Source organism: Halichoeres trimaculatus, unplaced genomic scaffold (genome assembly GCF_033239565.1).
Source record: "Halichoeres trimaculatus isolate MK-OKI-2021-1 unplaced genomic scaffold, fHalTri1.1 fHalTri1_scaffold_2, whole genome shotgun sequence".
Classification (NCBI taxonomy): domain Eukaryota; kingdom Metazoa; phylum Chordata; class Actinopteri; order Labriformes; family Labridae; genus Halichoeres; species Halichoeres trimaculatus.
Window position 1 is genome coordinate 12,906,524 of NW_027437180.1, and position 24,653 is coordinate 12,931,176.

The 24,653-nt window shown below is 40.0% G+C and overlaps 2 protein-coding genes across 2 annotated transcripts in view; one reads left to right on the plus strand and one right to left on the minus strand.

Annotated features, from left to right (window-relative positions):
* dpcd (deleted in primary ciliary dyskinesia homolog (mouse)) overlaps positions 1-24,653 on the minus strand; it is a 63,919-nt gene that overhangs the window by 3,388 nt on the left and 35,878 nt on the right. The window lies entirely within an intron of this gene.
* Positions 104-18,366, plus strand: slc2a15b (solute carrier family 2 member 15b). The gene is made up of 12 exons (XM_074690377.1): positions 104-148; positions 1,748-1,846; positions 7,787-7,947; positions 8,073-8,197; positions 8,626-8,771; positions 11,151-11,283; positions 11,488-11,675; positions 12,954-13,064; positions 14,061-14,162; positions 15,536-15,611; positions 16,807-16,934; positions 18,130-18,366. Exons 1-12 carry the CDS (start codon positions 104-106, stop codon positions 18,364-18,366), a joined length of 1,551 nt encoding a protein of 516 aa, XP_074546478.1.

Below are 24,653 nucleotides of genomic sequence, written 5' to 3' on the forward strand. Positions count from 1 at the left end.
GGAGATGCTGACTGTAGACTGGGCTGTGAGAAAAGTTTTGAATTGCCTGCCTCTTATCTCGAACGAACTGAGCACAAACGGGAAGTTCTTTTTCATGAAATAAATGGCGGAGGAACTATTAGTGGAAAAGCCTTCAAAGCTCAGCCAGGTGAGTTTTAATTTGAGAATTGGGTTGTGTTTGATTTCACTCACTTAAACCAGTTTTGTCATTCATTGGGCTGTTAGACTTTTTTTCCCCTCTTTGTGGTTATGGAGATCTGACCTGAAATGTAAACTTAACTGAGACTCCACTGTCTTTGGTGCTGTCCATACAGCACAGATATAGATTGATAATAACTACAAAAGAAATACCACGTAAAAGCATCTGCATCAAGTTCAGGATCACATGCCACACCAGATGCTGCATGGCAGTTGGTGGCTGGTTTGCTACAGTGAGATTTCACCACAGCTCCAGTATTAATCCTAATCAGCTTTGATATTTTCATGAAAGTCATACAAAAAAGCAAGAACCATTCTGATAGGTCTCGAATATAGTTTCAAAAAGCTTTGACCAAAGTAAGGCAACATGTGAAGAGCTTCTCTGAGATAATGAACTTAAAGTCAAAACAGACTGGGCTGCCTTTGTCTGTGAGCTTTTTTTCCACTGCTAGTTATCTAATTATCTCCAGCAGGCTATTACATATCAAATTGGGTTTCTTTTAGGTATCTATGCAGCTATTGTTTAATCAGAGCCGAGACCTCTAACCCTTCTGTGTAAATGTCACATTTCAGCATCCTGCACATTAGAGCGTTCATTTGGCACACTGGTATGTAGGAGAATGAGGTTTTGTGACACTTCCCGCAAAGGACTTTTAGAAATAGCACCGTTACTTGTTTGATCATGATTCATCTTAAGGCTATTACTTCTCTTTTTCTGAGGGTATATTTATTTAAAGCAAATTAACATCCCATTGATATCCTCCTCCAGGGTCACAGTCAGCTGCTCAGAATCAGATTTTGAGCCAAAAGGATGGCTTCTGATAAATATTCTCCTCTGAAAATATGCGCAACCGCCTTTAAATGAAGCACTCAAACTGACACTTTTTCATTTACACTCATTATTAATCTAAAATTTGCTCTCTTTACAAGTTCAGTTGCTTCACTAAATCTGCCAGCTACAGTAGATTTGTCCAGCCCATTCAAAGAGCCTAATCCAAAGCTACATGGCACTTTGAATGGGCCTGTATCCTGGATCGGGTTTGTTTCACAGCTTCTGACAGAGTCACGTGCTGCCAGTTCAGATCTACTGAACAATCCTCAGCTAACAAGCTCAAAGGCAACAAATGCATGAATAAAAATGCTGATTAAAAACAGGTCGGGCTAATCTGTTTACTTGCTGCTACTTAAATCTTGAAAGGAGACACAGAATGCCAACATTTGCTTTTGAGTTTGTGACCTGTCCATGACTTGTCTGTATGATGCCAGTTTATAGAAACCAAATGCAACACAAGTTGGATTAAGTTTTTTTTTTTTTTAAAGTTCTTAATTATTTTGACCAAACACAATCAGAAGGTTTTCATATGTTTCTGTGTTTTCCCCTGGCCTTACTAAGTTGAGCAATTTAAAGCAAACCCTTCAGTTAAGTTAACAGCTATTATCAGTGCCGTGGTGAATAGAAACACTGATATTTCCAGTAGGGCTTCAAATATTGAAAGTTGTGTGTGGACATGAATGCTGGAGCTCATTATTCTTTCAATCCTTTCTCCAGAATCTTACAAAGTCACTGCTGGCAGTGGCTTTCCTGTCTTCATTTGGAAGCTCCATGCTCTATGGATACAATTTGGCAGTCGTCAACTCTCCAGCAGAGGTTTGTGACACATCGATCACTGTAACATTAAAATATATATATTTTTTATGGTAATCACCATTCCCATTGCTGTGGTCAGTATTAAGATTCTTCCATTTCCCACAATCCTCTGGCAGAGTTAATGAGACTTACTCTTTGAAGTTTCTTCTTCTGGATGACTTTAAAGTGACACTGAAAATCGTAAAAGTCTGATTCTTTCTCATTGTCATGTGAGGTCATGTGTATCAAATTTAGAGGCTGCTATGTGCCTCACCATGTTATGGATGATCTGAAGTTTTCACCCATCATCTGCTCAGCTAAGCTCCTGTGGTGATAAGATGATTCAGTGATTTGTTGTGGTGCTGTGACTGAAATGCGGAGCCATTCCTGTTTGGCCATGGACCGGCCTGCATTGCGGCATGTGAGCATGTGAAAGTGCTTCACCTCTCCTGTGTCAAGAAGTGGATCTCAGGGGAGCAACATAGAGAGAACTGCACATCCTGTTTTTGGTGAATTTTCAAGGTTTTTTGAGTATTCTCATACAAATTATTCATATCACTTGATTGAGATTCCCAATTTGAAATGGTTATTTCTTTGTTTTTGTTAGTTACAAGCAGCCAATTCACATCAGAGAGTCACTTTTGGTGCAATCATCTTTGACTCAGACATCAAGAAGCTTTATTTTTTAGCTGCCGGGATGGTTTGGCTTTTAGATTGCCCCATGGGGCTAGCCCCTAAGTTTTGGTCCCTGGGTTTGAACTCCAGCCCACACCCCTTTTCCAGCATGCCACTCCCCACTCTTACCCTGGTTCATGCTCTGTCCACTTTCCTGTTGTCTCCGAATGAAGACAAAAAAACAAGCTTTTTATATCACAAGTGGAATAGTGGCTTAAAAAAAGGAGGCATGCACCCATCGATTGGTGCCGATTTCCTTAATTTTGGGGAATCAGGGATCCGTAATTGGTGATCAGCCCATCCTTACATATAAAACCGATCTTATATACCTCTGAGAAGGTCTGACAGCCAGCCTTGGTTGCGTTTTGCTCTGAGACCTAAAACTCAGGACACTTTATTGGTTGTTTAAGTTGAAACATAAAGATTTTATTGCTTCACATGTGTTTTTGGTTTTAAATAAAATAGGATTGAAACTTTGAAAGTATATGCTGTCAGTTATAAGAAATAGAAATCTGTATCAGGCAGGTCAGGTTTTTTAAAGATCGTTGATTGGTGATTGGCCAGAAAATTGTGATCGGTGCACTCCTAGACATAAGTCAAGGTCACTCATTTACATTCCTGTCAGAACTTTGACAGAAAATGAACACACAGATGTATTATGTGCTGTGGTAAAGAGAGAGACTAGATAATCATAGCTAAATCTGAAGAATGGGATCGTCTGACTGAATTTACACAAAGAGATGTAAAACTGATTCAACTGTTTTTTTTTATCAGGTCAAGAAAGCTGTTGTCCTGGTTTCAGTCACTATGCTAACAGTTTCCCTTTAGCGTCAACTTTTCATAAAGTTAGGAGTTGAAGTTAGGGGAGCAGGTGTTTATAGGAGACAAAACCCCCAAATGAACCAGACCCTGGTGTGAAGAGAGAAACATTGGAGTCTTGTTCACTTTGTGGGAGTTCTGATTTGAATAACCATTCACTATAAATTAAGACTAAAATATCGATTGATGCATGGGGATTTTTTTTAATAGACAAAAATCAGAGTATTAGATAAAGGTTAAAATCAAACTGAACATTTTTGTTGCAGGTAACGTGACTCCTGCAGGAGTATCTTTGTCACAGATACATAAAGCAAATGTCACCTCATTCAACACTGCTGCTATTATCACTTCTCTGTTAGTTTTTTGTTTCTTTGTTGCAGCTTAAAGATAAACTCACCTGCTCTGTTGGGTTTACATTTGATTACAGGTCGGATCTTATTTTATTTTCCTCCTATCAGAGATGGTTGGGATCCAGAAACTCCTCAGGCTGCTTACACGTCTGTGACTGCTGTTTGATATTATTTCCTCTCTTCTTGTTGCATTCAGCAAGAAACTGAAGAGGCCGTTTCTCAAAAGTGTCAAACTACAGCTTTGATTCTGCACTGAAATATTTTTTTGTCAAGTTGAGGCAACGGATGCTCTGAAAAGGGCACTGTTGTTTCAGCACCTTTTACATGAGTAGATAGTTACATTTGACCCAATTTGCTAAAATGTTTCAAATTACAAAAAAACTAAAAGAGAAGAAGATAAAAAAAAATAAGTGTTTGAAACATGCAGTGTTTCAAATCCTATAAAGTATCAAAACGGTCAGTTGTGGACTGTTGCACAGTCCCACAGATGTTTCAAAGGGCTCCTAATGTGGTGAGATGAATCCTTTAAACATGTGATCTGAGTGCCTTTTGTTGGATTCAGTGTTAGCAGCTGTGTGTCATCTGACATCAGTTACTGAGGTGTGCTGTAAATAGATCTGAGGTGTGGAGGGAGGTCAGCAGGCTTTAAGTCAGACATGATGCTTTAGAAGGTTTCTATAGGACACCTTAAGAGCCAGTGACCTGGTTTCAGAGTCTTTACGTTTACTTTTCAGATTCCTCAACTGTAAACTGTGAAAAAGTATAAACAAGACATTCGTGCTCTAAGACTCTGTTTCTGAGCTTTCAAGATTTTCTTTTCCATTCTCAAATAATCTCATATTCTCAAATAATATTTGTTTGGTCACTATGTATCCTAACAGAACTAGTAAGGCAGGGAAAGTGGCAGTCCACTTTGATGTGCCCTTTAGCCATTTTCTTTCAAATTATTTCTAATTTAAAAGCTGTACAGCCCTGCATGGAACAGATTAGGTCGCTTTGTGTCAAATTACACAAGATTATAACTACACATTACTTTATGACTGCAGGGTTTGACAAAGAAATGTAGTAACATTTTCTCACTGTAATAAAAAAAAACCTCAAAACATTGCTACCCTGGCTGTTAGATTGCAATTAAAGTGTTATAATACCAACCTCTTGGAAAAAATGAGCGTCACTTGCGAGCTGAATAATTCTAACAATAATCTGACAGAGTATCCTCATCATTTCAGGGTCTGATTGAAAAAAGCTTCAGTCTCTGCCTCTTCAATGCCTCCTCACACCACCACAAGGAGTTCAAGACTAGTGATGGGTATTGAAAAGATTTTATCAATACCAATGCTCATATCAGTTCTGCTTATGGATCCAATCCTTTATCAATTCCTCTAGTGAATTTTCTCTGTAAAAAATTAACTTTAAAAAGTAGCTTTTCTAGGTCAACAGCAGTAAATTGAGTGTATAAGTGAATTAATATGTAATTGGTCACTGTATCTGGATATCTCTGGACGTAAATATACAGAAATAAGTAAAAATAGTTTGTCATGTGATGTCAATGAAGTGTTTTGTAATATATTACATATTATATATATCATGGACTGAAGTTGGCCATCTAGTATCTCGAAGTGGTTAAAGCATCATTTTAAGTTGTTAGGAACCTTGCCATAGTTATGAAGCCAGCCATGAGCCTGCACCTAACTTTTATTTTATTTTCCTGTGAGTATTTTGATATTTGGAGTTTTGTTTCAAAGAGTAACTGTGATATGTCTGTGCTGAAAGTTGAAATTCTATTCTGAAGCCCAAGTTATACCGATGTAAGCTAACCGCTAGCATATCGGTGTAGTTTTCCATATATGCTAGCATCAAGCTAGCATCATTTTGTTTATTGGAGATTTATAACATGTTGACTGTAGTGAATAGGAATCTCCAGTGAGAGAGTAATGAACATTTCTTTGTGAGTTTAGTTCTTCAGTAAAACCTCTAAATAAAAATTCTGAATCAGAGATTTATTGGTTAAGTATTATCATCTGCTAAGCTAAGATAGCTTTGGCAGACTGGTGGACGTAAGGTCCTGCAGCTCTGCATAGTGTAAAGAATTGATAAGGGAATCGTTACGCACAAGGGCTAATGTCATTGATGGATTGAACCATTTCTTATTGGTGCGCAACAGGAATTGATTTTTGATTACCAACCTTATTCAAGACATTGTGTCATCACTCCATTTCTGAAAATTAAGATAATCTGCAAGAAATTATGAGGTTTGGAGCCTGGAGGTCAAACACTGTTGTGCTGCAAAATTAAAGTTTTGTTTTACACAATGTGAGTGGACTGACTGTGATGGGGAAAATAGACATTAAGAGTATTTAATGCCTTCATCGCTGAACTTGAAGCACTTTTGGAGTTAAATTTGTTCAAGTTTCACAAAATTTCCCTAATTCCTGCAGAAGTTGTTTTTCACCAAGTTGACCGGTCTAAGTAATATTTTGGCCAGTGAAAGCAGAGGAAAGCTTAATGTAAGATTATCACCTGCATCAGTAATCCACAACTGCACACTGGTTTTTGAAGTCCTTTCCTTTTAAAGAGCAGCTTTGTTTCCAGTCTGTAGCTGTACTAACAGTGACAAGCCGTCGTCAATAACAGTTGTGGAAATTACTGTTTGTTGTTTTCAAGAACTGTACGTGGATTACCACTTCATACAGAGAACTGTGTGTGCTAAGATGATGACCTGTATGTTATACTATTAGTGCCAAAGAGATCTATGTTGAATTAAAATTCCTCTTTGGATCACTGAGCTACTTTACAGCCACACTTTGTATAACAGTGTTTTAAATCAAGTTTTCTCTTAAACACAGCAAACGACTTGTCATAGCTGACAGAAACCAGGTTAAATGTGACAGATTCACAAACAAAACAGAAACAATTACTTGAGCAGTCCATGATTGCCCTCACGTCAAACCTTCAACTGTTGAAGCTCAACAGATTTCCTTTAGTCTTCAGGAAAAAGGAAGATCACGTGAACACAGCTGCCTTAGATGCCAATTAAATCATCTCTGTAACTCGTCCCCAAGTGCAGCCTCCTGTTTGCCAAACAATCTGGAAATCTCAAGAGTTTTGTAGAATTTATTTTTCTGCTTTCCTCTGTGGGAAATCATACAATCAATATCTGGCCTCTACTTTTCTGCTCTTTGTCTATTGGAGTTTTAGTTGAGGGCTTAATATTTAGTTGTCTTCTAGTCTTGTGTTGCTAGTTATGACATAATCTCTGGTAGAGTGTGCTGGTCTTTTGAGAGGGCAAAATAGCAAAATAGAATATGTGGAAAAACAAAATGTGTATTGGATATTTTAGGAAAAAGGCAAGAAAGCTTATAGCAGGGGTGGCCAACCTGTGGCTCGCGAGCCACATGCGGCTCTTTGCCTTTTAGTGTGCGGCTCTTTGATCCATTCATTAAAAAAATATTATATTGTTATGAGTAGTGGTGTGCCAATCAATGTAAAATATTGATATATTGATGCCAACATTGTGATCAGTATTGATCAATACTTGGGTGATGAGATTGATACTTAAGTTTCAGTTTCTTTTCTCTACATCTCTAATGTGCTGATAGCTGTCTAGATAGATGGAACTTTATATCTTCTGCTGTAAAAACAGAAATTTGGCTTTGACATGGCTCCAAGTACGAATTGAAACACACTTACAAACACAGTAAATATTGCTTTGAAAATTTTATGTCATTTCATTTATGTGTGAGAGGAAGTGCGTTTTTGATGTGGCTCTTTGTAGTACCACGGTAATTTTTGTGGCTCTTGGTCTCTGACTGGTTGGCCACCCCTGGCATATTGTAACATTGTGTTTCTCACGTGAATTAGTTTTTCATACTTTTATTTATTGCAGACTTTTTTTGCATTCTATTGTTTTTGTTTGGACAAAACAAAGATGATGATGGAGACCTCCTGATCACTCAGGTTACACATTTCAGATCAATCTGTGGAAAGGAGTTATGGGACAACTTTATACTGCTTAAGGTTTCCCTCCTTCCTGTTGACGGTGTGAAAAAAATGTTAGTTTAGGGTTGGCAACATGGAGGAAAAATGTAATATTTGTGTCCATTCTTTCCTCCTATAGTACATCAAAGACTTCTACAATGAGACCCTGGTGGAAATTTACGACTGGTCTCCAGATGAGGAGGTCCTCACCCTCCTGTACTCTGTCACCGTGTCCATCTTTGCTATTGGTGGAATGTGCGGGGCGCTGCTGGTGGGCAAACTTGTCACCAAATATGGAAGGTCAGTGTTTGTGTGTGTTTTGATTTTTGGGTGTTTAACACTTGATTCAAAATGTGCTCCTGTCAGTAAAATCATCTTGCTGTTTGGGGAGATAAAGCTCAGAGGGTCGCTGTGTGTCCTAACAGGAAAGGGACACTGGTGAGAACCTCCGTGCTGGTTTTCATCGGAGCCCTCATGATGGGCTTCAGCAGAGGGTGCAGGATGCCTGCCATGGTCATTTTTGGGCGCTTCATCACAGGAGTGCACTCAGGTAGGATCACTTGTTTCCTGTGATTAGAAATTTATCACATTGTGCTTGAAACAGAAATAAAATCTGATGTAAGAGGAGTTTTTCTTTTGTTAAACTCAAAGCACAAGCTGATCCACGTGCTCCAGGTGATTTATTGTGTTATTGTAAAAAATTATTCTTTATTTTAATAGAGCTTGTTATGTCACAGTGTTAAGTAACTGTTTTTGGAATTGATTTCCAATTATTTTTGATATTCAGTGGATTTCATTGGCTGAGTAACAATCAAATATAAAGCTGCTTATAACAAAACATTAGACTTTGAACAAAATTGAACAAATTAACATCTGAAAAAGTAAATCCTTTAGTTTTGAATTTCTAAACAAAAACAAGGCTTTTATCTGAGCTGGGCTTTTCCTTAGTCTCACTAATCTTTTCCTTTCTTCATTCAGGTATCTCTCTCAGCGTGGTGCCCATGTACCTTGGTGAGATCGCCCCCAAAAACTTGCGAGGCTTTTTGGGCCTTGTTCCCAGCATTCACATTTGTCTCGGGGTCTTTACAGCTCAGGTCCTGGGACTCCATGAGCTGCTGGGGAAGGTACCTACAGCACCACAGCACTACAGCCCAAACACCTCATCAGTCTCTTTCCATGTAGCTTTATGGGCAATGTCTCTTAAAGCCTGAAAGGTTTCCCTATCTCTGAACTGATGCTACATGTTATTCATAATTTTGACATTTAGGGGAGCAACATTATTGACATTACTCAGTGCTTCAGTTAAAATCCAGTGAGAAGGGTGATGCAACGATCAGACAAAGGGTCACTTGGCTGTACAGCCCTTTTACTAACTTGTCCAGTTTAAGAAGTAGATTAAACAACTGTGTAACACTGCTCTCAGTTCTGGTAAACTAACCAAACTGCAAGCCTGAAATTTAAATGTGGTTAAAAAAAATCATAGACTGTGACTGACGTAAATCAGCAGAGGCCACTTTATTACACATGTTCTGGTTCTGCCCCTAAATACAACACTATTGGGAGGTATTTGTGAAGCGTTTTCTGATATGCTTGGTGTAACAATAACCTTAAATCCACTTTTAATGCTTTTTGGGTTCACTGCTCAGGGGCTAAGACTACCTGCTGGAGGTCAGGAACTCATTGCCTTCTCAACTTTATTAGCACGGCGATTGATTCTTCTAAGGTGGAAGGATGCGGTCTCCCCAAGAAATCCAAACTGGATTAAAGATGTGTTATATCATCTCAAACTTGAAAAAATTAGATATGTAATGAGGGGCTCTGAAAGAAAATCTCATCAGGTGTGGAGGCCTTTCTTGACTTTCTTTGACAGACCATCAACAAAGGTACAAGAATAAACTCTTTTTTTTTAATGTTCTAGCGCAGTCCTACAATGAAGGTCCATTAATGTGTACTCGTCTTGCAGACTATTTTTTTTCTTTTTGTGACAGTGAGCAGGGGGAATTCAGTTCCAGGAGGGGATGGGTTTTGTTTTTTTTTGTTTTGTCTTGTTTTTTCTTTTGTGTATTTTGCTGTATGTTATATAAAACTTAAAATACAATAAAATATTTTACACCAAAAAATTAAAGACAGTGTACATAAATATAAAGCTTTAATGGATTACCTAAAAGAACAAGGTATACCTGATTTTTCAAATGTAGATTTGATTACAATTGTCAGTTGACTTAATCCAAATTGTTTTAGTCTTGGCCACATCTCGTTTCAATTTAAAAACAAAACAAAATCATGGAAAAAGCTTTTTTTCTGTGACTTCCACTTTTAACTTTTAGTTATTATATTTAACTCACTGAAATAACTTAAACTTAGTAGACAACAGTGTATCTTAATGAAGTTTCACTTATCTAAATCTTTGTTGGGGCAGTGATGAGCGCTGCTGCCTCACAGAAACAATGTCCCTTGTCCGACTCCCCCTGCCAGACGTGTGCCTGTCTTTGTAAAGTTCATGTTGTCCCTGGTCTTGTGTGGGATTCTTCCTCCTAAGGTCCAAAAACATGATCATCAGGTTGAAGGCCCGCTCTAAAGTCATTGCAAGTGTAAAAGTCTGTCTCTTTGTGTGAGCTTGTCCAAGGTATGACCTGCCTCACCCTGCACCCAAAGATGTTTTGATGAGGCTCCAGCCCCCTCAGACCTCAAAAGGGAAAAGCTGTTAAGCTGGATTTATTTGAGGTCTATATGATTTTTTAAGTTGACTGAACTAATCCAGGTTTACGGTAGTACCTTGAAAGTAACTTGAAAGTTTAAGCTCCATGAACTCGAGTACCAAAGATTTTTTTTGTAGGCTCATTATTCAAATTTGTTTGCTGAACTTCAGATTTTCAGTTAAATCAACAAAATTTCTCAGAATTTTATTATTTAACTTGTGAGGAAAGTGGTTTATTAGATTTTTTAAGAAGACTTGCCTTGTCTGGGCTTGCAGTGTAGCAGTGAAGGTGTCATGTAAAAATTTAGGTACATTATAAGATGAGAGCAATAACGCTGTGATTTGATGATTATGTGTATGGTGTGGCTGCTGTTAAAGTCTACTTTGTTTGTGTTACTTTACTTATTACTTATTACAGTGGCACTAAGCTGGATCTGTTAGCCGTTGGGATGGTTTTGGGCCAGTTTTGATGATCTATTGGGCTGGATCGTCACCCAAACCTGGCAACCCTGGCCATTTACTCAAATATGACATCTTGTGTTCTGTGCATGATTGAGTTTCTACCTTTCAATCTCATTGAGCTTAGTGAGCTGATTGACATTTCATCTGATCTTTTGTGTCTGAAAAAATGACGAGGATTTTTTGAAGAGATGAGCAATGACATGATTCTTTTTTGGGGCATGTTTTTTAATTCATCTTCAGACTATGTTCTCATGTTCTCATGCAGGGACACATTTTTTTTATAGAAGCTTTGGTGACTTTTTCAAACATTACTGCTCATGCGTCTTCTTCTTTCCCCACACAGGAGGAACACTGGCCCCTGCTTCTGTCCCTTATAGTGTTTCCTACTTTGGTTCAGCTGATGCTGTTGCCATGGTTTCCGGAAAGTCCACGCTACCTGTTGATAGAGAAGGGAAACGTTCACGCCACCATTGCAGGTAGGACAGTGAACAGTTTATTCACACCTGTAGTGGGTATTATCTCTGTGTTGCAGTTTTATTAAATACATGAAGTGTGGTGTGTGTGTGTGTGTGTGTGTGTGGTGTATTGGTTGCTTCTGAGATCAGAAGTTAATCCATCTAATGTGAAGGTTTGAAACAGTTTCAGAAGGAGGGTAAAGTCATGTGTGTCTGTCCTTTCAGCCTTGAAGTGGTTTCGAACTAAAGGAAACATCCAGGCAGAGGTCGAGGAGATGCAGGAGGAACTGCGCTCCCTGTCCTCCATTGAAACCGTCTCTGTGCGCAGCCTGCTCACAGACCGCTGTGTTCGCTGGCAGGTCATCACCATTTCAGTGGTGAACGTGGGCATGCAGCTGTCAGGCATTGATGCAGTAAGTGTTTAAAGCATTGTTTCCCTCCTGTCACTCAGTTTTCACTCATGATTTTGATTTGAAAAGACTGTTTTATTAGAAGTAAAAGCTCTAACAGCTCAGCTGCCCAGTCCTGCAAACAGCTCTGAGGACAGCAGGACCACGCCTCATTATGTCCTGGTCATCTCTGTAAACACACAGACCAGGGTCCACCCATCCACACGAAAAGTCAAACACACTATGAAGTACGTGTGGATGGAGGCTCTATCACATCGTCAAACTCAACATTTTGAATTAAACACACTTTATTTGGATGGTCCCAACATTTGAACGCTACATTTCTCCATAGCTAATCTTTTATCCTGCACAAACGTGACATCTCTGTACTTGAGAAGCTGAAACTAGAGCAAGATGCTGGGCTGGATTACAAGGAGATCTATGTAGATCTTCGAGTGGAATGAACTTGGTTAATTCAGACAGACGCACATGGCCCCTCGAGGTGCTCCTCTAGCTGTGTAATTGAGACCTAAAGGGAGACCGGTCAGCCTGTCTCGGAAAGCTTGGGTTTGGCCTAGAGAAATGAAGGGAAATGTGCCAGTGCTGCCCTACTTTCCCTACTCAGCTTAAGTAGAATAAAACGTGTGGATAAAGATAGACTCCTGAAAAACAAAGTTATTTTTCTTCGAAATTCAGGGGAGTAAATAGTAATTGGTGATCCTTTTAATCCTGTGGGTCAGCAGTGTTGTACTGTTTGTTTGTGTTTGGTTTGTATTTGATAAAAATGTCACAGCATTGGTTGTTTATTCCATTCACACTTATATCATTTATGTAAGATAATTACTGTTTTCCAAGCAACATAACTGTTCCTGCTCTGACAAATGTGTTAGTGTGTTTATTTTCTGCTTCCATCAAGAGCATGCAAACATCAGTGCTGAAATAGTGATGAAATAGTATATGTATGGTTACTAAATCAACAAGACAGCATTTTACTGCACCAATTACCATCTTGTCCACACCTCATCAATGATGGATGTTGCATCAGCAAAGTGTGATTAATGAGAATACACAAATTAATTTCAAGGGGAGCTCTTGTCAGAAGTCCATGCTGATGAAAGGCTGGATCTCAAATGCATGAGTGATGGTTGGCGTTATGATGATGATCACTCTGATGAATCAAGTGGAAACACCAAATAAGCAGAGTGTTTTTTTGAATTCTCATGAAGAAACAGACCATGTATCGTTTTAAAGCACCTGTGTATTCATCATATGAACAAAACCTGCTGTCACTGTCATTTTCAGATCTGGTTCTACACAAATGAAATATTCAAGAACGCAGGAATCCCAGACGCAACTATTCAGTACACCACTGTAGGAACTGGAGCCATTGAAGTCATCTCTGGGATGTTGGGGGTGAGTGAATATAAAATATAAAAAGTGGACATTAAAGGGGCTGTGGGTTTTTTTTAAGTGATCTTGAAAAAGTCTTGCTTCGATTGTAATCCACAAGTTAAAGTGAGATAATCAGTGCCAAAGTGGGTTATATCTACATGCTGTTCTTCAGCTTCCCAGTTCAATTTACGGCTCTAGTTCCTATGACAACAGCAATGGGTGCACGTGCTCAAACCCTCTTTGAACTCGAGCTTTCTTTGTCTGGGGGCACCCAGTGTTGAGATAGTTTCTAACAGAAGATAAACTTTTAATCAGATCTGTCAAAAAATTATTGATGATTACTTACTTTTTATGTAACTGACAATGTGTTACACCACTCCTGTGTCTAGTTTATGGTCTGTGTGTGTCCTTCTTTTGTGGTTAAGCTGTGATGACTTGTTAAATGTTACTACAGTTACATTTCCCACAGGGAATATTTGAGCTCTATACAGCAGGAAATGCACTGACTGAAGCAACAATAAAAGTAACTACTGCATTTAAACTGGCCACTTCCTGCCCTGATACTGTGCACACTAGCTCACTGTCACTCAGTCGTGTTACCGAGCAATCATGAGGAGGTTTCCTGTATTCTCCTGCTGTCTTGACTAATTGAGTTATCTGCCGCAGAAAAGACGCATTGATACTTTGGTATTCAGCCCTGGTCCATACACTTCATCTTTCAAAATAGAAAACAGGAGGGGTTTTTTTTAGAGTTCTTCATTAGTTTTACTTTACAAGTAAAGTAGATCTTTGTTTATGAGACACTACACACTGAGCACAAACAGCAGGATGTTTATGGCTCAGGTTCATTATTTCGTTGCACTAAAGAGAAACACAGAAACTTACTGTTTTGTTGATTTGCACCAGGAAATATAAAAAAGACTGAATTGAACAACCAAAGAAAACAAAAAGGTTTTTTGTTTAAGTCTGATAATGTGTCATGTTTCGTGTTCTCATTACCTTTGGTTTGTTTTGCAGTGCTTCACTATCGAGCGTCTGGGCAGAAGGCCTCTGATGATCGGAGGCTTCCTCTTCATGGGACTCTGCTGCGCAGGGATCACACTTTCCATCCTCTACCAGGTACAGAGTCATCCAGAGCTCTCCTTATTTACCACAATAAAATGCATATTTACATGGGCTAAAGTTTCGATATAAAGATAGGGTCTGCAGGAGTTTGCATCACTTGTTGGTAAACTGGGACATTCAAACTGGGCACCTCGTCTTTGGCTCAGTGCCAGCTGCAGGGCACACTCAAAGCCTCCAATCATGTCTAAGTGAATACACTCACTAGCCCAGCAACCACCTGAAGCATCGCATTTCTATATGGGAGAGACCAAAGAGCTGTGCACCTGACTTGGCATGTTAGCACAAGCTAATCATGGGTATTTGACACATACCTGCTCAGCAGAAAGCCAACTCGCGTCGCTTCTTTAGCTGTAGCTTCTTGAACTCACAATCATTAATACGCAAAGCCACTTGTGCACTGGATGTGCTGTGATTAACTGATGTAACCACGCTTACTATCCGCCCAGAAACGTCCCATTACAACCAAAAAATCAACATTCAGGGCAGGGTAGAGTGTTAGAGACAGACACAGACACTGACACACATGTATAGAGGCCCAGGAGTGACGACTGAGCAGGATCATTTTTATTAAAGTTAATATTTTATATTTTAGGAAAATCCTGCAGACTCGGCCTTTAAGCTTATAGATGTTGGCAGAATAGTTGCGTACACGAATGCTGAAATAAGCTGTGCATGCTGTAATCTCATTTTTATACAAATGTAAAGATTTAGTTCAAAAGCTGCTGCCTGCATTCTGTGCAAAATGTGTTCAAAGGTTAATGAGGCTTTGGCAGCCAGAGTTACACAAACCAAGTGTGTAAGTTACAAAGTTCATTCTATTTCTGGGATTGAATTTACTCTTTGTGTTTCAATGCACAGTTTTTTTATCTTGGTGGTGCTACAGTGAAGCTGGATGATTATAAGAACAGGGAAATTCCAAGTAAAAATGCAGTCACTTTATAGGACTACCTTTTGATACAGTCTAACTCATAAGATGAAGACGTATTGACTTATATGAAATTTACATTTGCTTTCTGTTGAAATACAGATTGTGGATTTTGGCCCCTATCAATCACATTAAAACCACAGGAAAGGATCTAAAAGTCTAGAAATAGCACAGAAAATACTTACAGGAAGCAAAATGTCTCAGTTTTGATAACCTTGTTGTCTCAGGAAAGTTTAGAGGGCCAAGTGAAGTTTGTCTGACCCCCATTTAGGTAAAGAAAGTTTCATAAAGTAAATGTTCTTTGCCCTACACTGAACCCATTGTATTACTTACAAGTCATGTGTTCACACAGTTGCTTTTAGAGTTTAATAAGCAATAAATTATTTTCCTTGTGTTTATAACTCATGCCATCAGACTCATGACTTGTGTTTGACACTTACAGACTCAGCTGCCCTTCATGCGCTACATCAGTGTGGGCTGTGTCATTGGGATTATTGCCGGCTTCTGCATCGGTCCAGGTAAGAGCAATCTGATACCTCTCTTTTTTTGTAACTTCAGCAGCACATCTCCACTCCTTTCACACTGCTTTAGATTGTAACATCCCAGTGTTTAAGATAACACTGCTCCCTGCTGGAGGCTTGCACAATAGCAGGTGCTAAATGTTCACAGCAGCAGCTCTCCCTCCCTGCTCCTCCTGACTGTGAAGAGATATTGTATTTCATTAGTCTTGTAAATTAGCAAATCATAACTGCCACACTACATCCATTCCCGTGGCCGTTTGTACACTGGATGAGTGAAGTGAATTAAGAGGCAATAGTTTACAACTTTAGGAGGCACAGTGAGTGGACCTGCGAGGATGATGAATTAGAATGAATGTGGTTTACATAGCGCCATTCGTCAAGCCAACAGAATCCATACCGCTGCACGGGTATGAGGATTTCTGCTGCTGCAATTAGACTTTTAATGGCTCATTGTTCATAAGCTAGCTGCCACGGATAAGGTTTCCCTCAGACGAAACCTTGCATGCACAATGATCCCTCCCATACATACCACAGATGTTGACAAATTACGCCTTAGTTATTGGTTTGACAATATTAAACCTTCCTCAATGCAATTATCATGGACGGATAATGAGGACATCATTTGGAAAGCTCATCACTTGAGCATATTAATGCATATTTTTCCTTCATAGCTTTCCCTTCTAACAATGAGGAGTTATGTGCTCAAAGCTGTGGCATCTTCTCATAGAACCCCGTGTCCCAAACCAATGAGTTATTGCAGTCCTGGCGTAAATATTCTGCTTGTTTCGTTTGTTGCTTTCTCTTTTCCATCCCAGATCAGAGTGGATATGAACACTAATGAAGTACATGCAGGAAAAAAAACAGGAGTGGCAACACTGAGACTGGAAGAATGTTTATCAATAGTTATGTTCAGTTCATTTTGAATGACTGCCAAAGAATAGTCCTGAGTAGAATTATTGAAGTAATTGATAAATGAAGATGCAAGTGTTAATTTCACAACACCAGATAGATCCTCAGTGCTGAGCTGAGTCTTTAAATGTGTTTGTTTTATGACAGCTGGAAACAAAGCCTGGTCAAATCAGACCTCTGAATGAAGCAGAGAGGGTGAAACCATGACTGAATGAATGAAATGATTTCTGTGACAGAACGTGTTCTTCTTTGAAACAACAGCTTTTCTTGTTTTTGTTTTCAGCCGGGGTGCCTTTCCTCATCACTGCAGAACTCTTTAAGCAGTCTCACAGACCAGCTGCCTACACTGTGGCTGGATGCCTCAACTGGCTGTCAAACTTCACCATCGGCTTTGTCTTTCCCTTTCTAGAGGTCTGAGAAAACTTCATCTCTGACAAATTTTTGTTTGTAATTTATGAATGTGACTGATCTCAAGTAGTAACTATGGGACGGGTGAAATGTGTGCCACACATGCAGCAGATCCAAGTTTGGAATCCCAAATATTTTCATAGTTGAAATCAATCTGAATTTAGGGTCTGAGTTGCAGAACAATTTCTGTTCATGATTGATGAATTTACTTATTGTGTAATACATGTGGCATCTATTAAACTTGCAGTTTTTTGACTTCCTACCTATACAAACCTCGTCAAAATGTTAAGACCAGTTAAAAAATTGCAAGAAATTACATTCTGCTCTGAGTAGAGTGTCAAAATGCAAGAAGAAGAAACGTGGGTGACACAAAAAATTTAAACAAGCTATTTATTGAAAATGTGAATTAAACAGAAATGGGCAGTTCATCAGCTGATGACATCAAATCCACATTATTGTCCAGATCTTGTCTTTTAAAGGCTGTTGTCTGAAACTTTTGATCAGCTGATGAACAGCCCCATTTCAGTTTTTATACTTGCTTGCAACATATGCTTACTCAGTTTTTTTTTTTTTTTAATCTTACTCTCACTTTTTTTAGTCTTTCATTTGTCAGTTTGAAACTCTGTATAGAGTCTTCTTAGATCCAACAGTGCAAAGTGTAAATTGATGCAATTCTGGTTTATCAATCCCAGTAAAAAGGACAAAACAGTGACAAAACCCAGCATGTTCACAAGTGCTAAAAAATCAAAGTTCTCTCTGTGAAAACATGTTATCTGAGAAACCACAGAACTGACCAGAGCAACACTGTCTTCTTGGAGCTAGACGAGTAACATCCTGTGTCCAGTTTGTGTGCTGAGTTAAAGCAAAGCTTTTTTGGCTCTGTGACAGTTTCTACATAACTACAAACACAGTTGAAAGCTGAGGTCCAGATGGATGTCTGAAAAGTGATTGCTAATGGATACAAACTTTATAGGTTTAGGTTGGCTAATGATAGATGCCACTAATTTATACAAATCTAAAGTCAGTAATGTGTTGTGTCTCCTTGCAGACAGCAGTTGTTGTTCAGAGGTTAAAAACAATCTTCCTTTACTGTCACTGAACAATGCTCACTTTCTAGAGAGAGTCAGAGCACAACTTTTTTTCTAATTCATCGTTTTATCCTTGACCTGAAGTAACCCTCTGCGTCCTCTGTCCACAGATCGCTATGGGTCCTTACTGTTACCTGATCTTCTGCGCAATCTGTTTGGGAGTGGCTCTTTACACCATCTTTATTATTCCTGAGACCAAGAACAAAACTTTCATGGAGATCAGCCAGATGTTTGCGACTAAGAATGATATCCTGAAGGAGGAGCTAACCTCCAATGGTCTTCTTAAATTGGCCATGATGAACGGCTATGGAACCCTCGCTGACAAAAAAGAGGAAGCTCTGAGATAAATGATGGCCTCCTGCCTCAGTGTGCCTTATTGGTTCCTCGTGACTGCTGGTGCTGTCGCTGAGATCGGGTAGGACTTTTGTCCCCACGGGGGGCATCTGCTGCTCCATGTCAAAACTACAAATACCAATACGCCTCCTCCAACAGTAATCCCTTTCTTCTCTCAAACTTGTACCTGTTTCAACTTTATCCTCGGTGGAAGTGTTGCTGACAGAAGTCATGTGTGAGACACACGGTCATGCGTTTCAAATCAACCATCAGTGACATTTAAATCAGTTTCTCTGCATCTAAATCCAATTCTATGGGAGCTGAGTCTGCTCACAAAAGTTCTCCAAGAGGTTTTTAATCCCTCCGTCACCTTGACTTTGTGTGATCATATGATCTCTTTATGATAAAAAGCCATTAAATCCTGTTATTGTTTATCACAAAGTGAAAGCTCCCATCAGTCCCGCCTTCATTAAACCACAATATGTTGTGTCTAGTTCTTCATGTTTACAGTATTCAGCCCAGATTGAATAGCCTGAAAAAAGAACTTGAGCCTGTGTTTGTTCTGTGTTGTTTCCCTGTCTCTCAGATTGTTGTTTAGTGACTCTTTTTATGTAAGAGAGCTGGATTTCAACGGCTACTGTAGTAGTCATTTCACACGTCTCGTCCAAGTATATGCACATGTATGTAAAGCTTGTTAAAGAGTTTTTATTTATCAGTGTATCTCATTTTAATAGATCTATAACTTTGCTCCTTGGTTTGTGACTGTTTTAAAGGCTACTTTGTACAATATATCATGGAGTTAAATAAATACATGGTCAAGACTTTTCACAAACGTGGGAGTCTGTTGTCTTCTTTGCCAATTTGCAGCCTTTTGCTGTTCAATGCAGACTCACTGCTTCTTTTAGCTGTTAAAGCCAAAAATCTCTGAAAACAGTTGTACGATCAGACTTAATGTGGGCCCTAAAAGTTTAATTAAAGTGTGATCAAAAAATGTTTTCATATATAATTGGATGTAATGCATTTTATGAGCAATAGAAAGGATCAAAAATATGGACAGGTCAGAGAGTGAGAGTTACAAGATACAAGAAACTGCATGAAAAAGATGTCTACACAGACCAAGAGCAAATACAACATGAAGCACAGTATGTGTTTCTGGAAGCGTTGAAAGACTTTAAGGTGCTGATGGAAAAACACAGCTTTAAGCACAAAAACACTCAATCTGGTAGGGGTATGATTATGATAATTTGACACCTAAGTTGGGTGATTTCAATGTAAGCCTACACTGTTGCCATGGAAGAATCACCAGATCCTTCTGCTGTTAGACCTAATATTTAAACCATCAAAAACCATCTTCAAACCCTAATTTATTTATTTTTCTCACTCTATAGATGGTATTTGAGTAATAAACCTTTCAGGGTGAGACCCGATCTCTCGCTTTGCACCAGGGTGCCTGGGTCCCAAGGCAGGGGTAATGTATAATGAACAGGTGGTTTATCTCACACATTACATGACTAAAATCTTAAAAATGCTATGAGGAAGATCTGTTTAAATTGCACTCCCTCGCCACCTTGTGGCCTGGAGTCTCCTCACACTGTCATAAATTACATTAAGTGAGGCGTGTGTTTGTTTTGGAATTAAATATAGATTGGATCGAAACACATTTTCTCTGTCCAAGACTACTTTTTACTGGATACAACGTGCCGAGGTAAGGTATTTATCAGTACAGTTACGTAGAGATACGGTTGAAACGTAACATCAAGCAGATGTTAGAGCAGCTGGCTACATGCTAGCAACATTGACAGCCCAGTGTCCCGAGGTATCTGTAGGCTAATGTGACAACAAGTTAACACTGTCAGTTTGTAAGTAGTTTAGTAGCCGTCTATGTTTAGCGCAGCTGACAGCTTGTTGCTCTAAGACATGTCCGTAATGTGTGATGTTAGTAAATCCAGGTTAGCTGTGTCAATTATCTTCCAAGCAGAGCTAACGTAACCTCACTCTTCATTTTATTGATAGACTCTCAAGTTTGAACAGACCACTGCAGAATAACTGCTGACTGTGGGTTGGAAATGGACATTATCACAAACAGTTTAGCCCCTGTGTTATAGAGTGATACAGCCCGACCCAAATGCTAATTAGCCTTTGGCTCGGGCTGTATATCTCTCCTGTTTAGCTTTCTTCTGCTCTTCTGTCCTTTTTCTGAGAGTTAGGCTCCAGTATCCACCATCACAAAAAATTTGTCCCAGAAATAGTTTTTAGCAGAGAAAAACACAGTTCTCTGTGTTTTATCTCTTCTCACTACCAAACTTCATCAGCCGACGTGGTGTTGTCATAGAGACCAATACGTGCCGTAAATCAATCCAATCCTGGTCAACCTGAACTGGAAGCTTAGAAGTAGCAATTTAAGATAACCTGTAACCAGCAGTATTGGTGCTGATAATCTCATTTTCAAGTGTGGATTATGATCAGGCATATATCTAGAAAGGAGACTTTTCAAGATCAATTTTAAACTCCTCACAGCCCCTTTAAGCTATAAACAAAGTGACACCAATTAATCATAGTAACATAATATAGTTGATGTAAATGTGATTTATGCATACAGCTTTGGTATACAGCATATAGAAATGAATTTCAGCTATATCAAGGAGTCCATTTCCAGAGTGCAATGCTCCCTGACTCATCCTTTTCATCAGTGAGGCTACAGTGGCCTCTGAGGCCAAAAAGCTGCTGTGATGCATGAAAGGTATGTTGGTAAAAATCATCCCCTATCTATTGAGTTTTTATGACCAAAAGTGTTGATCAATACAACCAGTCTGTTCCCTCTTGTCAAAAAGGTGTATGTTTGTCCACTGTGATACCACAGACAGAAACTTGGTGGTGTAAGATGTTGGGTGCACATTTCTGACCCATTCTTCCTGTTTCTGTGATCACTCCAGTTGCTCATTTAGACATGGACAATCAGCCCCAATTCCTACATTTTGGATAAGGTCTAGTGGTATGGTACCTTCAACAACCAGTAGGCAGCTGAGCACATCTTTGCTAGGCATGTCCCTTTCTACATTCCCTGTGAAATTTCAGTTCTATGGAAGGAATACGTTTGTAACACAGGCAGCACTGGCAGTCCTTCCTTCTCGTTTCCTGATGAACAGCTAACAGTCCAGCTGTTGTCAGTGGTCTACCTCCATTTTTCTTCTTCGGGGTTACACAGATGGCCAGTCACATAGAGCGTCTGAGAGGCCCTTAGACCCTTCTTACTGAAGCTTGGTTTTCTGATCGAGATGTAGATTCAACACCCTTGCAAGAAAGGCCAGATTGTAGTGTAGCACAACACCCTTGTCCTTCCAACAAAGCTTCCCCTAAACTAGAGCAAGTATTTCCCTTACTCTCCGTGCAGATGCCACCATAAGCAGACATTGTATCTTCATTAACAAACCTTACAAGTTCATCAAGTCAAGGAGTTCAAAGGGGAGAAGTTCACTGCCTTATGAAGAACTGACAAGCTTTGCCTGAGGTGTGCTTGTGAGTTTGACATTACAGTTGCTAAGAAAGCATGCACCCCAAACCCAAACTGCCCAGGTTTCAGCTTTAAGAGTCAATGCCTTCAATGATGCAGTTTCTGAGAACCAGACCATTGAACAAGAACACAGAAAAACAAGCTGCACAGACATTACATATCACCTTGATTGGGTTGTCCCTTGCAGTGGAGAAGGACAGAAAGCTATGTGTTGACTCTGGTTCACTTCTGTTCCAAAATATGGCCCCGGCCTCAATCGCATCACAGAGTTCCACTGTGAACCCTTCAGCTCTGTGGTATCCTGAATTTCACGGTAGGGGTAGGACACCTGAGGACAGGACCATATCGCAATGTGCCATCAGAACATGTCACACTTTATATTGTCCTCTGCTTAAGGGGAATTAGGTGAAACAAATGGAGGTGGAGAGTATCTAGAAGGCCTTGCGTTACTCATTTGCCAAGATATTAGAATGGAAGAGGATGTTGGCCCTCCCCAGGGAGTACAGCAGGGAGCTGTGGTTTGAGTATCTGAAGATATCTGCCATTGATGTTCCAAAGTGAACCCAAATTTCTACCACCACCTCTTAGTAAGGCCTCCATTGTTGTGCTCTGCACTAGTTTTGCATCACGCTCAGCCTTCTAGGCATGTGTCAAGTGACACAATAAGGCACCAGAACTAGTTAGTTCCCCCTAGCTAGATCGTTCAGAAAGCTTCACCATTGACCTGTGGCAGGAAGTGACAGACACACTGGTCTGACGACACTTCTGAAGTTCCAGCCCCAGATGGCACTCCTGTACCATCAGTACAAGGAGGAGCCAATGAAAGTGGTAAACCACTGATTTCACTACCTTCAGCCCCAAGAATTGGCGGTGCACTTCACAGCTAGATAATGTCCCTGGGTGAAAAATGTATTAGACTGGTCCTTGAAGTCTCTTGCTTTTTCCGGGAAAATGAAACAACCCTGGAGTCTTTGTACAATGGCTGAAACAATTTGACTTGATATGACACAAACCTGCTCTTCTTTCAGTTGAGGTAAAGACCCAAGTCCAAGGGGCCATCTTTCTTTTCTAACTAATCTTACAAAAACCCAAACCATAATCTACATTTTGTGAACTGTCAGCTGCGCTGCTACTGTGTTTTTCAGAGTAAAGAGACCCTCACTTTCCTTTTGCCTGGAGGGGATATACTTCAGTCTAGTTTACTGTGCCACTTGTTTGTCAATGATAAGATAAAGGACAATAGTGCCAACAGTTACATACATACTGAGACTATTTACCCATGGTCATAATGAAGACCTCCCAGGCTGAAACATGCAGTGGCTGGCTAGGAGATTGCTGATGTCCAGCAGAAGGCAGAGTGTCATTTGCAGATCCATTACACAGATTCTGTCTTTCTGCTCCTGCCTGGACTAAGACAAACCACAAATGGTGCCTCAGTCATTAGAGCAGTTAGGGTCTTGCAATGCTGCTTTTGCCTTCATTCTGTTCATGTTAGGAATGGAGGTTTGGGCTCCATCTTCCCAAAAGAGAAGGGGGAGCAGAGACAGAGATGGTCCACTTGTCCCGATTTGCCCTGATGGAGTGCTGTAGCTGTGTTACCCTGTGGACTTTGTCTTTTTTACTGTTATCTTTTTGTCCTGATAGACTTGTGTATAGTCTTGTGCTCATAGTGATTCACAGTCTGTGGTGTACTGTGCTGGCAAGCAAACTTGGATAAAACACTTGCCAAAATCAGCATAAGTAGGAGAGGTTATAGGCACAACTGAAAAAGAGAGGAAATTAAAAGAAACACTCTTTTAAGCCCACATAAATGTGCCAACTTTGTATAATCAGTTGTTTTTATCTTCCACTGTTGTAGAAATAACCATCTGCTTTTCTGTCCTTGGTCTGAATCTTCAAAGAATGAAACAATATTCTTATCTGTTTTTGGCATAAAGCTGCTTGCTGTGGTCTGACTGAAAAATCAAAGAAACGTCAGCTTCCTTTCAGAGTGTAAAAAAAAATGTCATCATCCTCACTGCAGTCTGGTACCTGCCAGGGCGACAAACTGGCATGTCACTTTGTCAGGCAAATTTAGGAGTCCTACAGCATGTTATCGAAAGCACTCGGTCTCTCAGCTCCTCCCACTGCCTTTAGGCTTGTTGATCCATCTGTTAGCACCAGTGCAAAGGCCCTGCAAGCCCCCAACAGAGGCTGAATGGATGCATGATGTTTCTGTTGGTCCTGGTCTCACAGAGGGGAAAGAAGAAGACACAGGCCAGTGTAAGAAACATAAGCCTGTGACATGCGGATAGTTCAGGGTTTTGGTGTCACAACTCTCAGACGTAGCTTCCTGTCACAGACAGGAGGAGGTGGGAAGGTGAGGCAGGCTGGGTGATTGAGAGTCAGCCTTTGGAGTTGTTGATTTGCTGCAGAATGACAAATGGACAGCGGAGCTTCAGCCCTGAGAGGACAAACAGAGGCTTTGCAGTTGTTCATATGTAACGTCACCAGCAAACAAAGGGCTCCTTGTCACAGAGACTACAGTATATTTCTGTGGATAATGCCACAGGATTGTGCGCGTGTGGAAACACACTCTCGAGCGCAGGCTCACTCCGCCTCGGGCAGGCAGAAGCAATAAATCAAACAAATAGCATCACAGCCTGGCGAAGGAAGCATTCCAACAGATAAAATGCTCTCCCACACAACAAAGCCACACTCACTGCGTAATTAATTGCAACAAATTACCTCTTCCTCTCCCTGTCGGCCCCCACCTCGCCTATTTTACGGCACTGACAAGCGTGCTACAAT

What these genes read in the sequence shown, in the direction of transcription:
- slc2a15b (XM_074690377.1), top strand. Translation starts at nt 104, where the DNA reads ATGGCGGAGGAACTATTAGTGGAAAAGCCTTCAAAGCTCAGCCAG. An exon ending in CTTGTCACCAAATATGGAAG is followed by an intron (nt 7,948 to 8,072) that starts GTCAGTGTTTGT and finishes GTGTCCTAACAG; the next exon opens with GAAAGGGACACTGGTGAGAA. An exon ending in AGCTGTCAGGCATTGATGCA is followed by an intron (nt 11,676 to 12,953) that starts GTAAGTGTTTAA and finishes TGTCATTTTCAG; the next exon opens with ATCTGGTTCTACACAAATGA.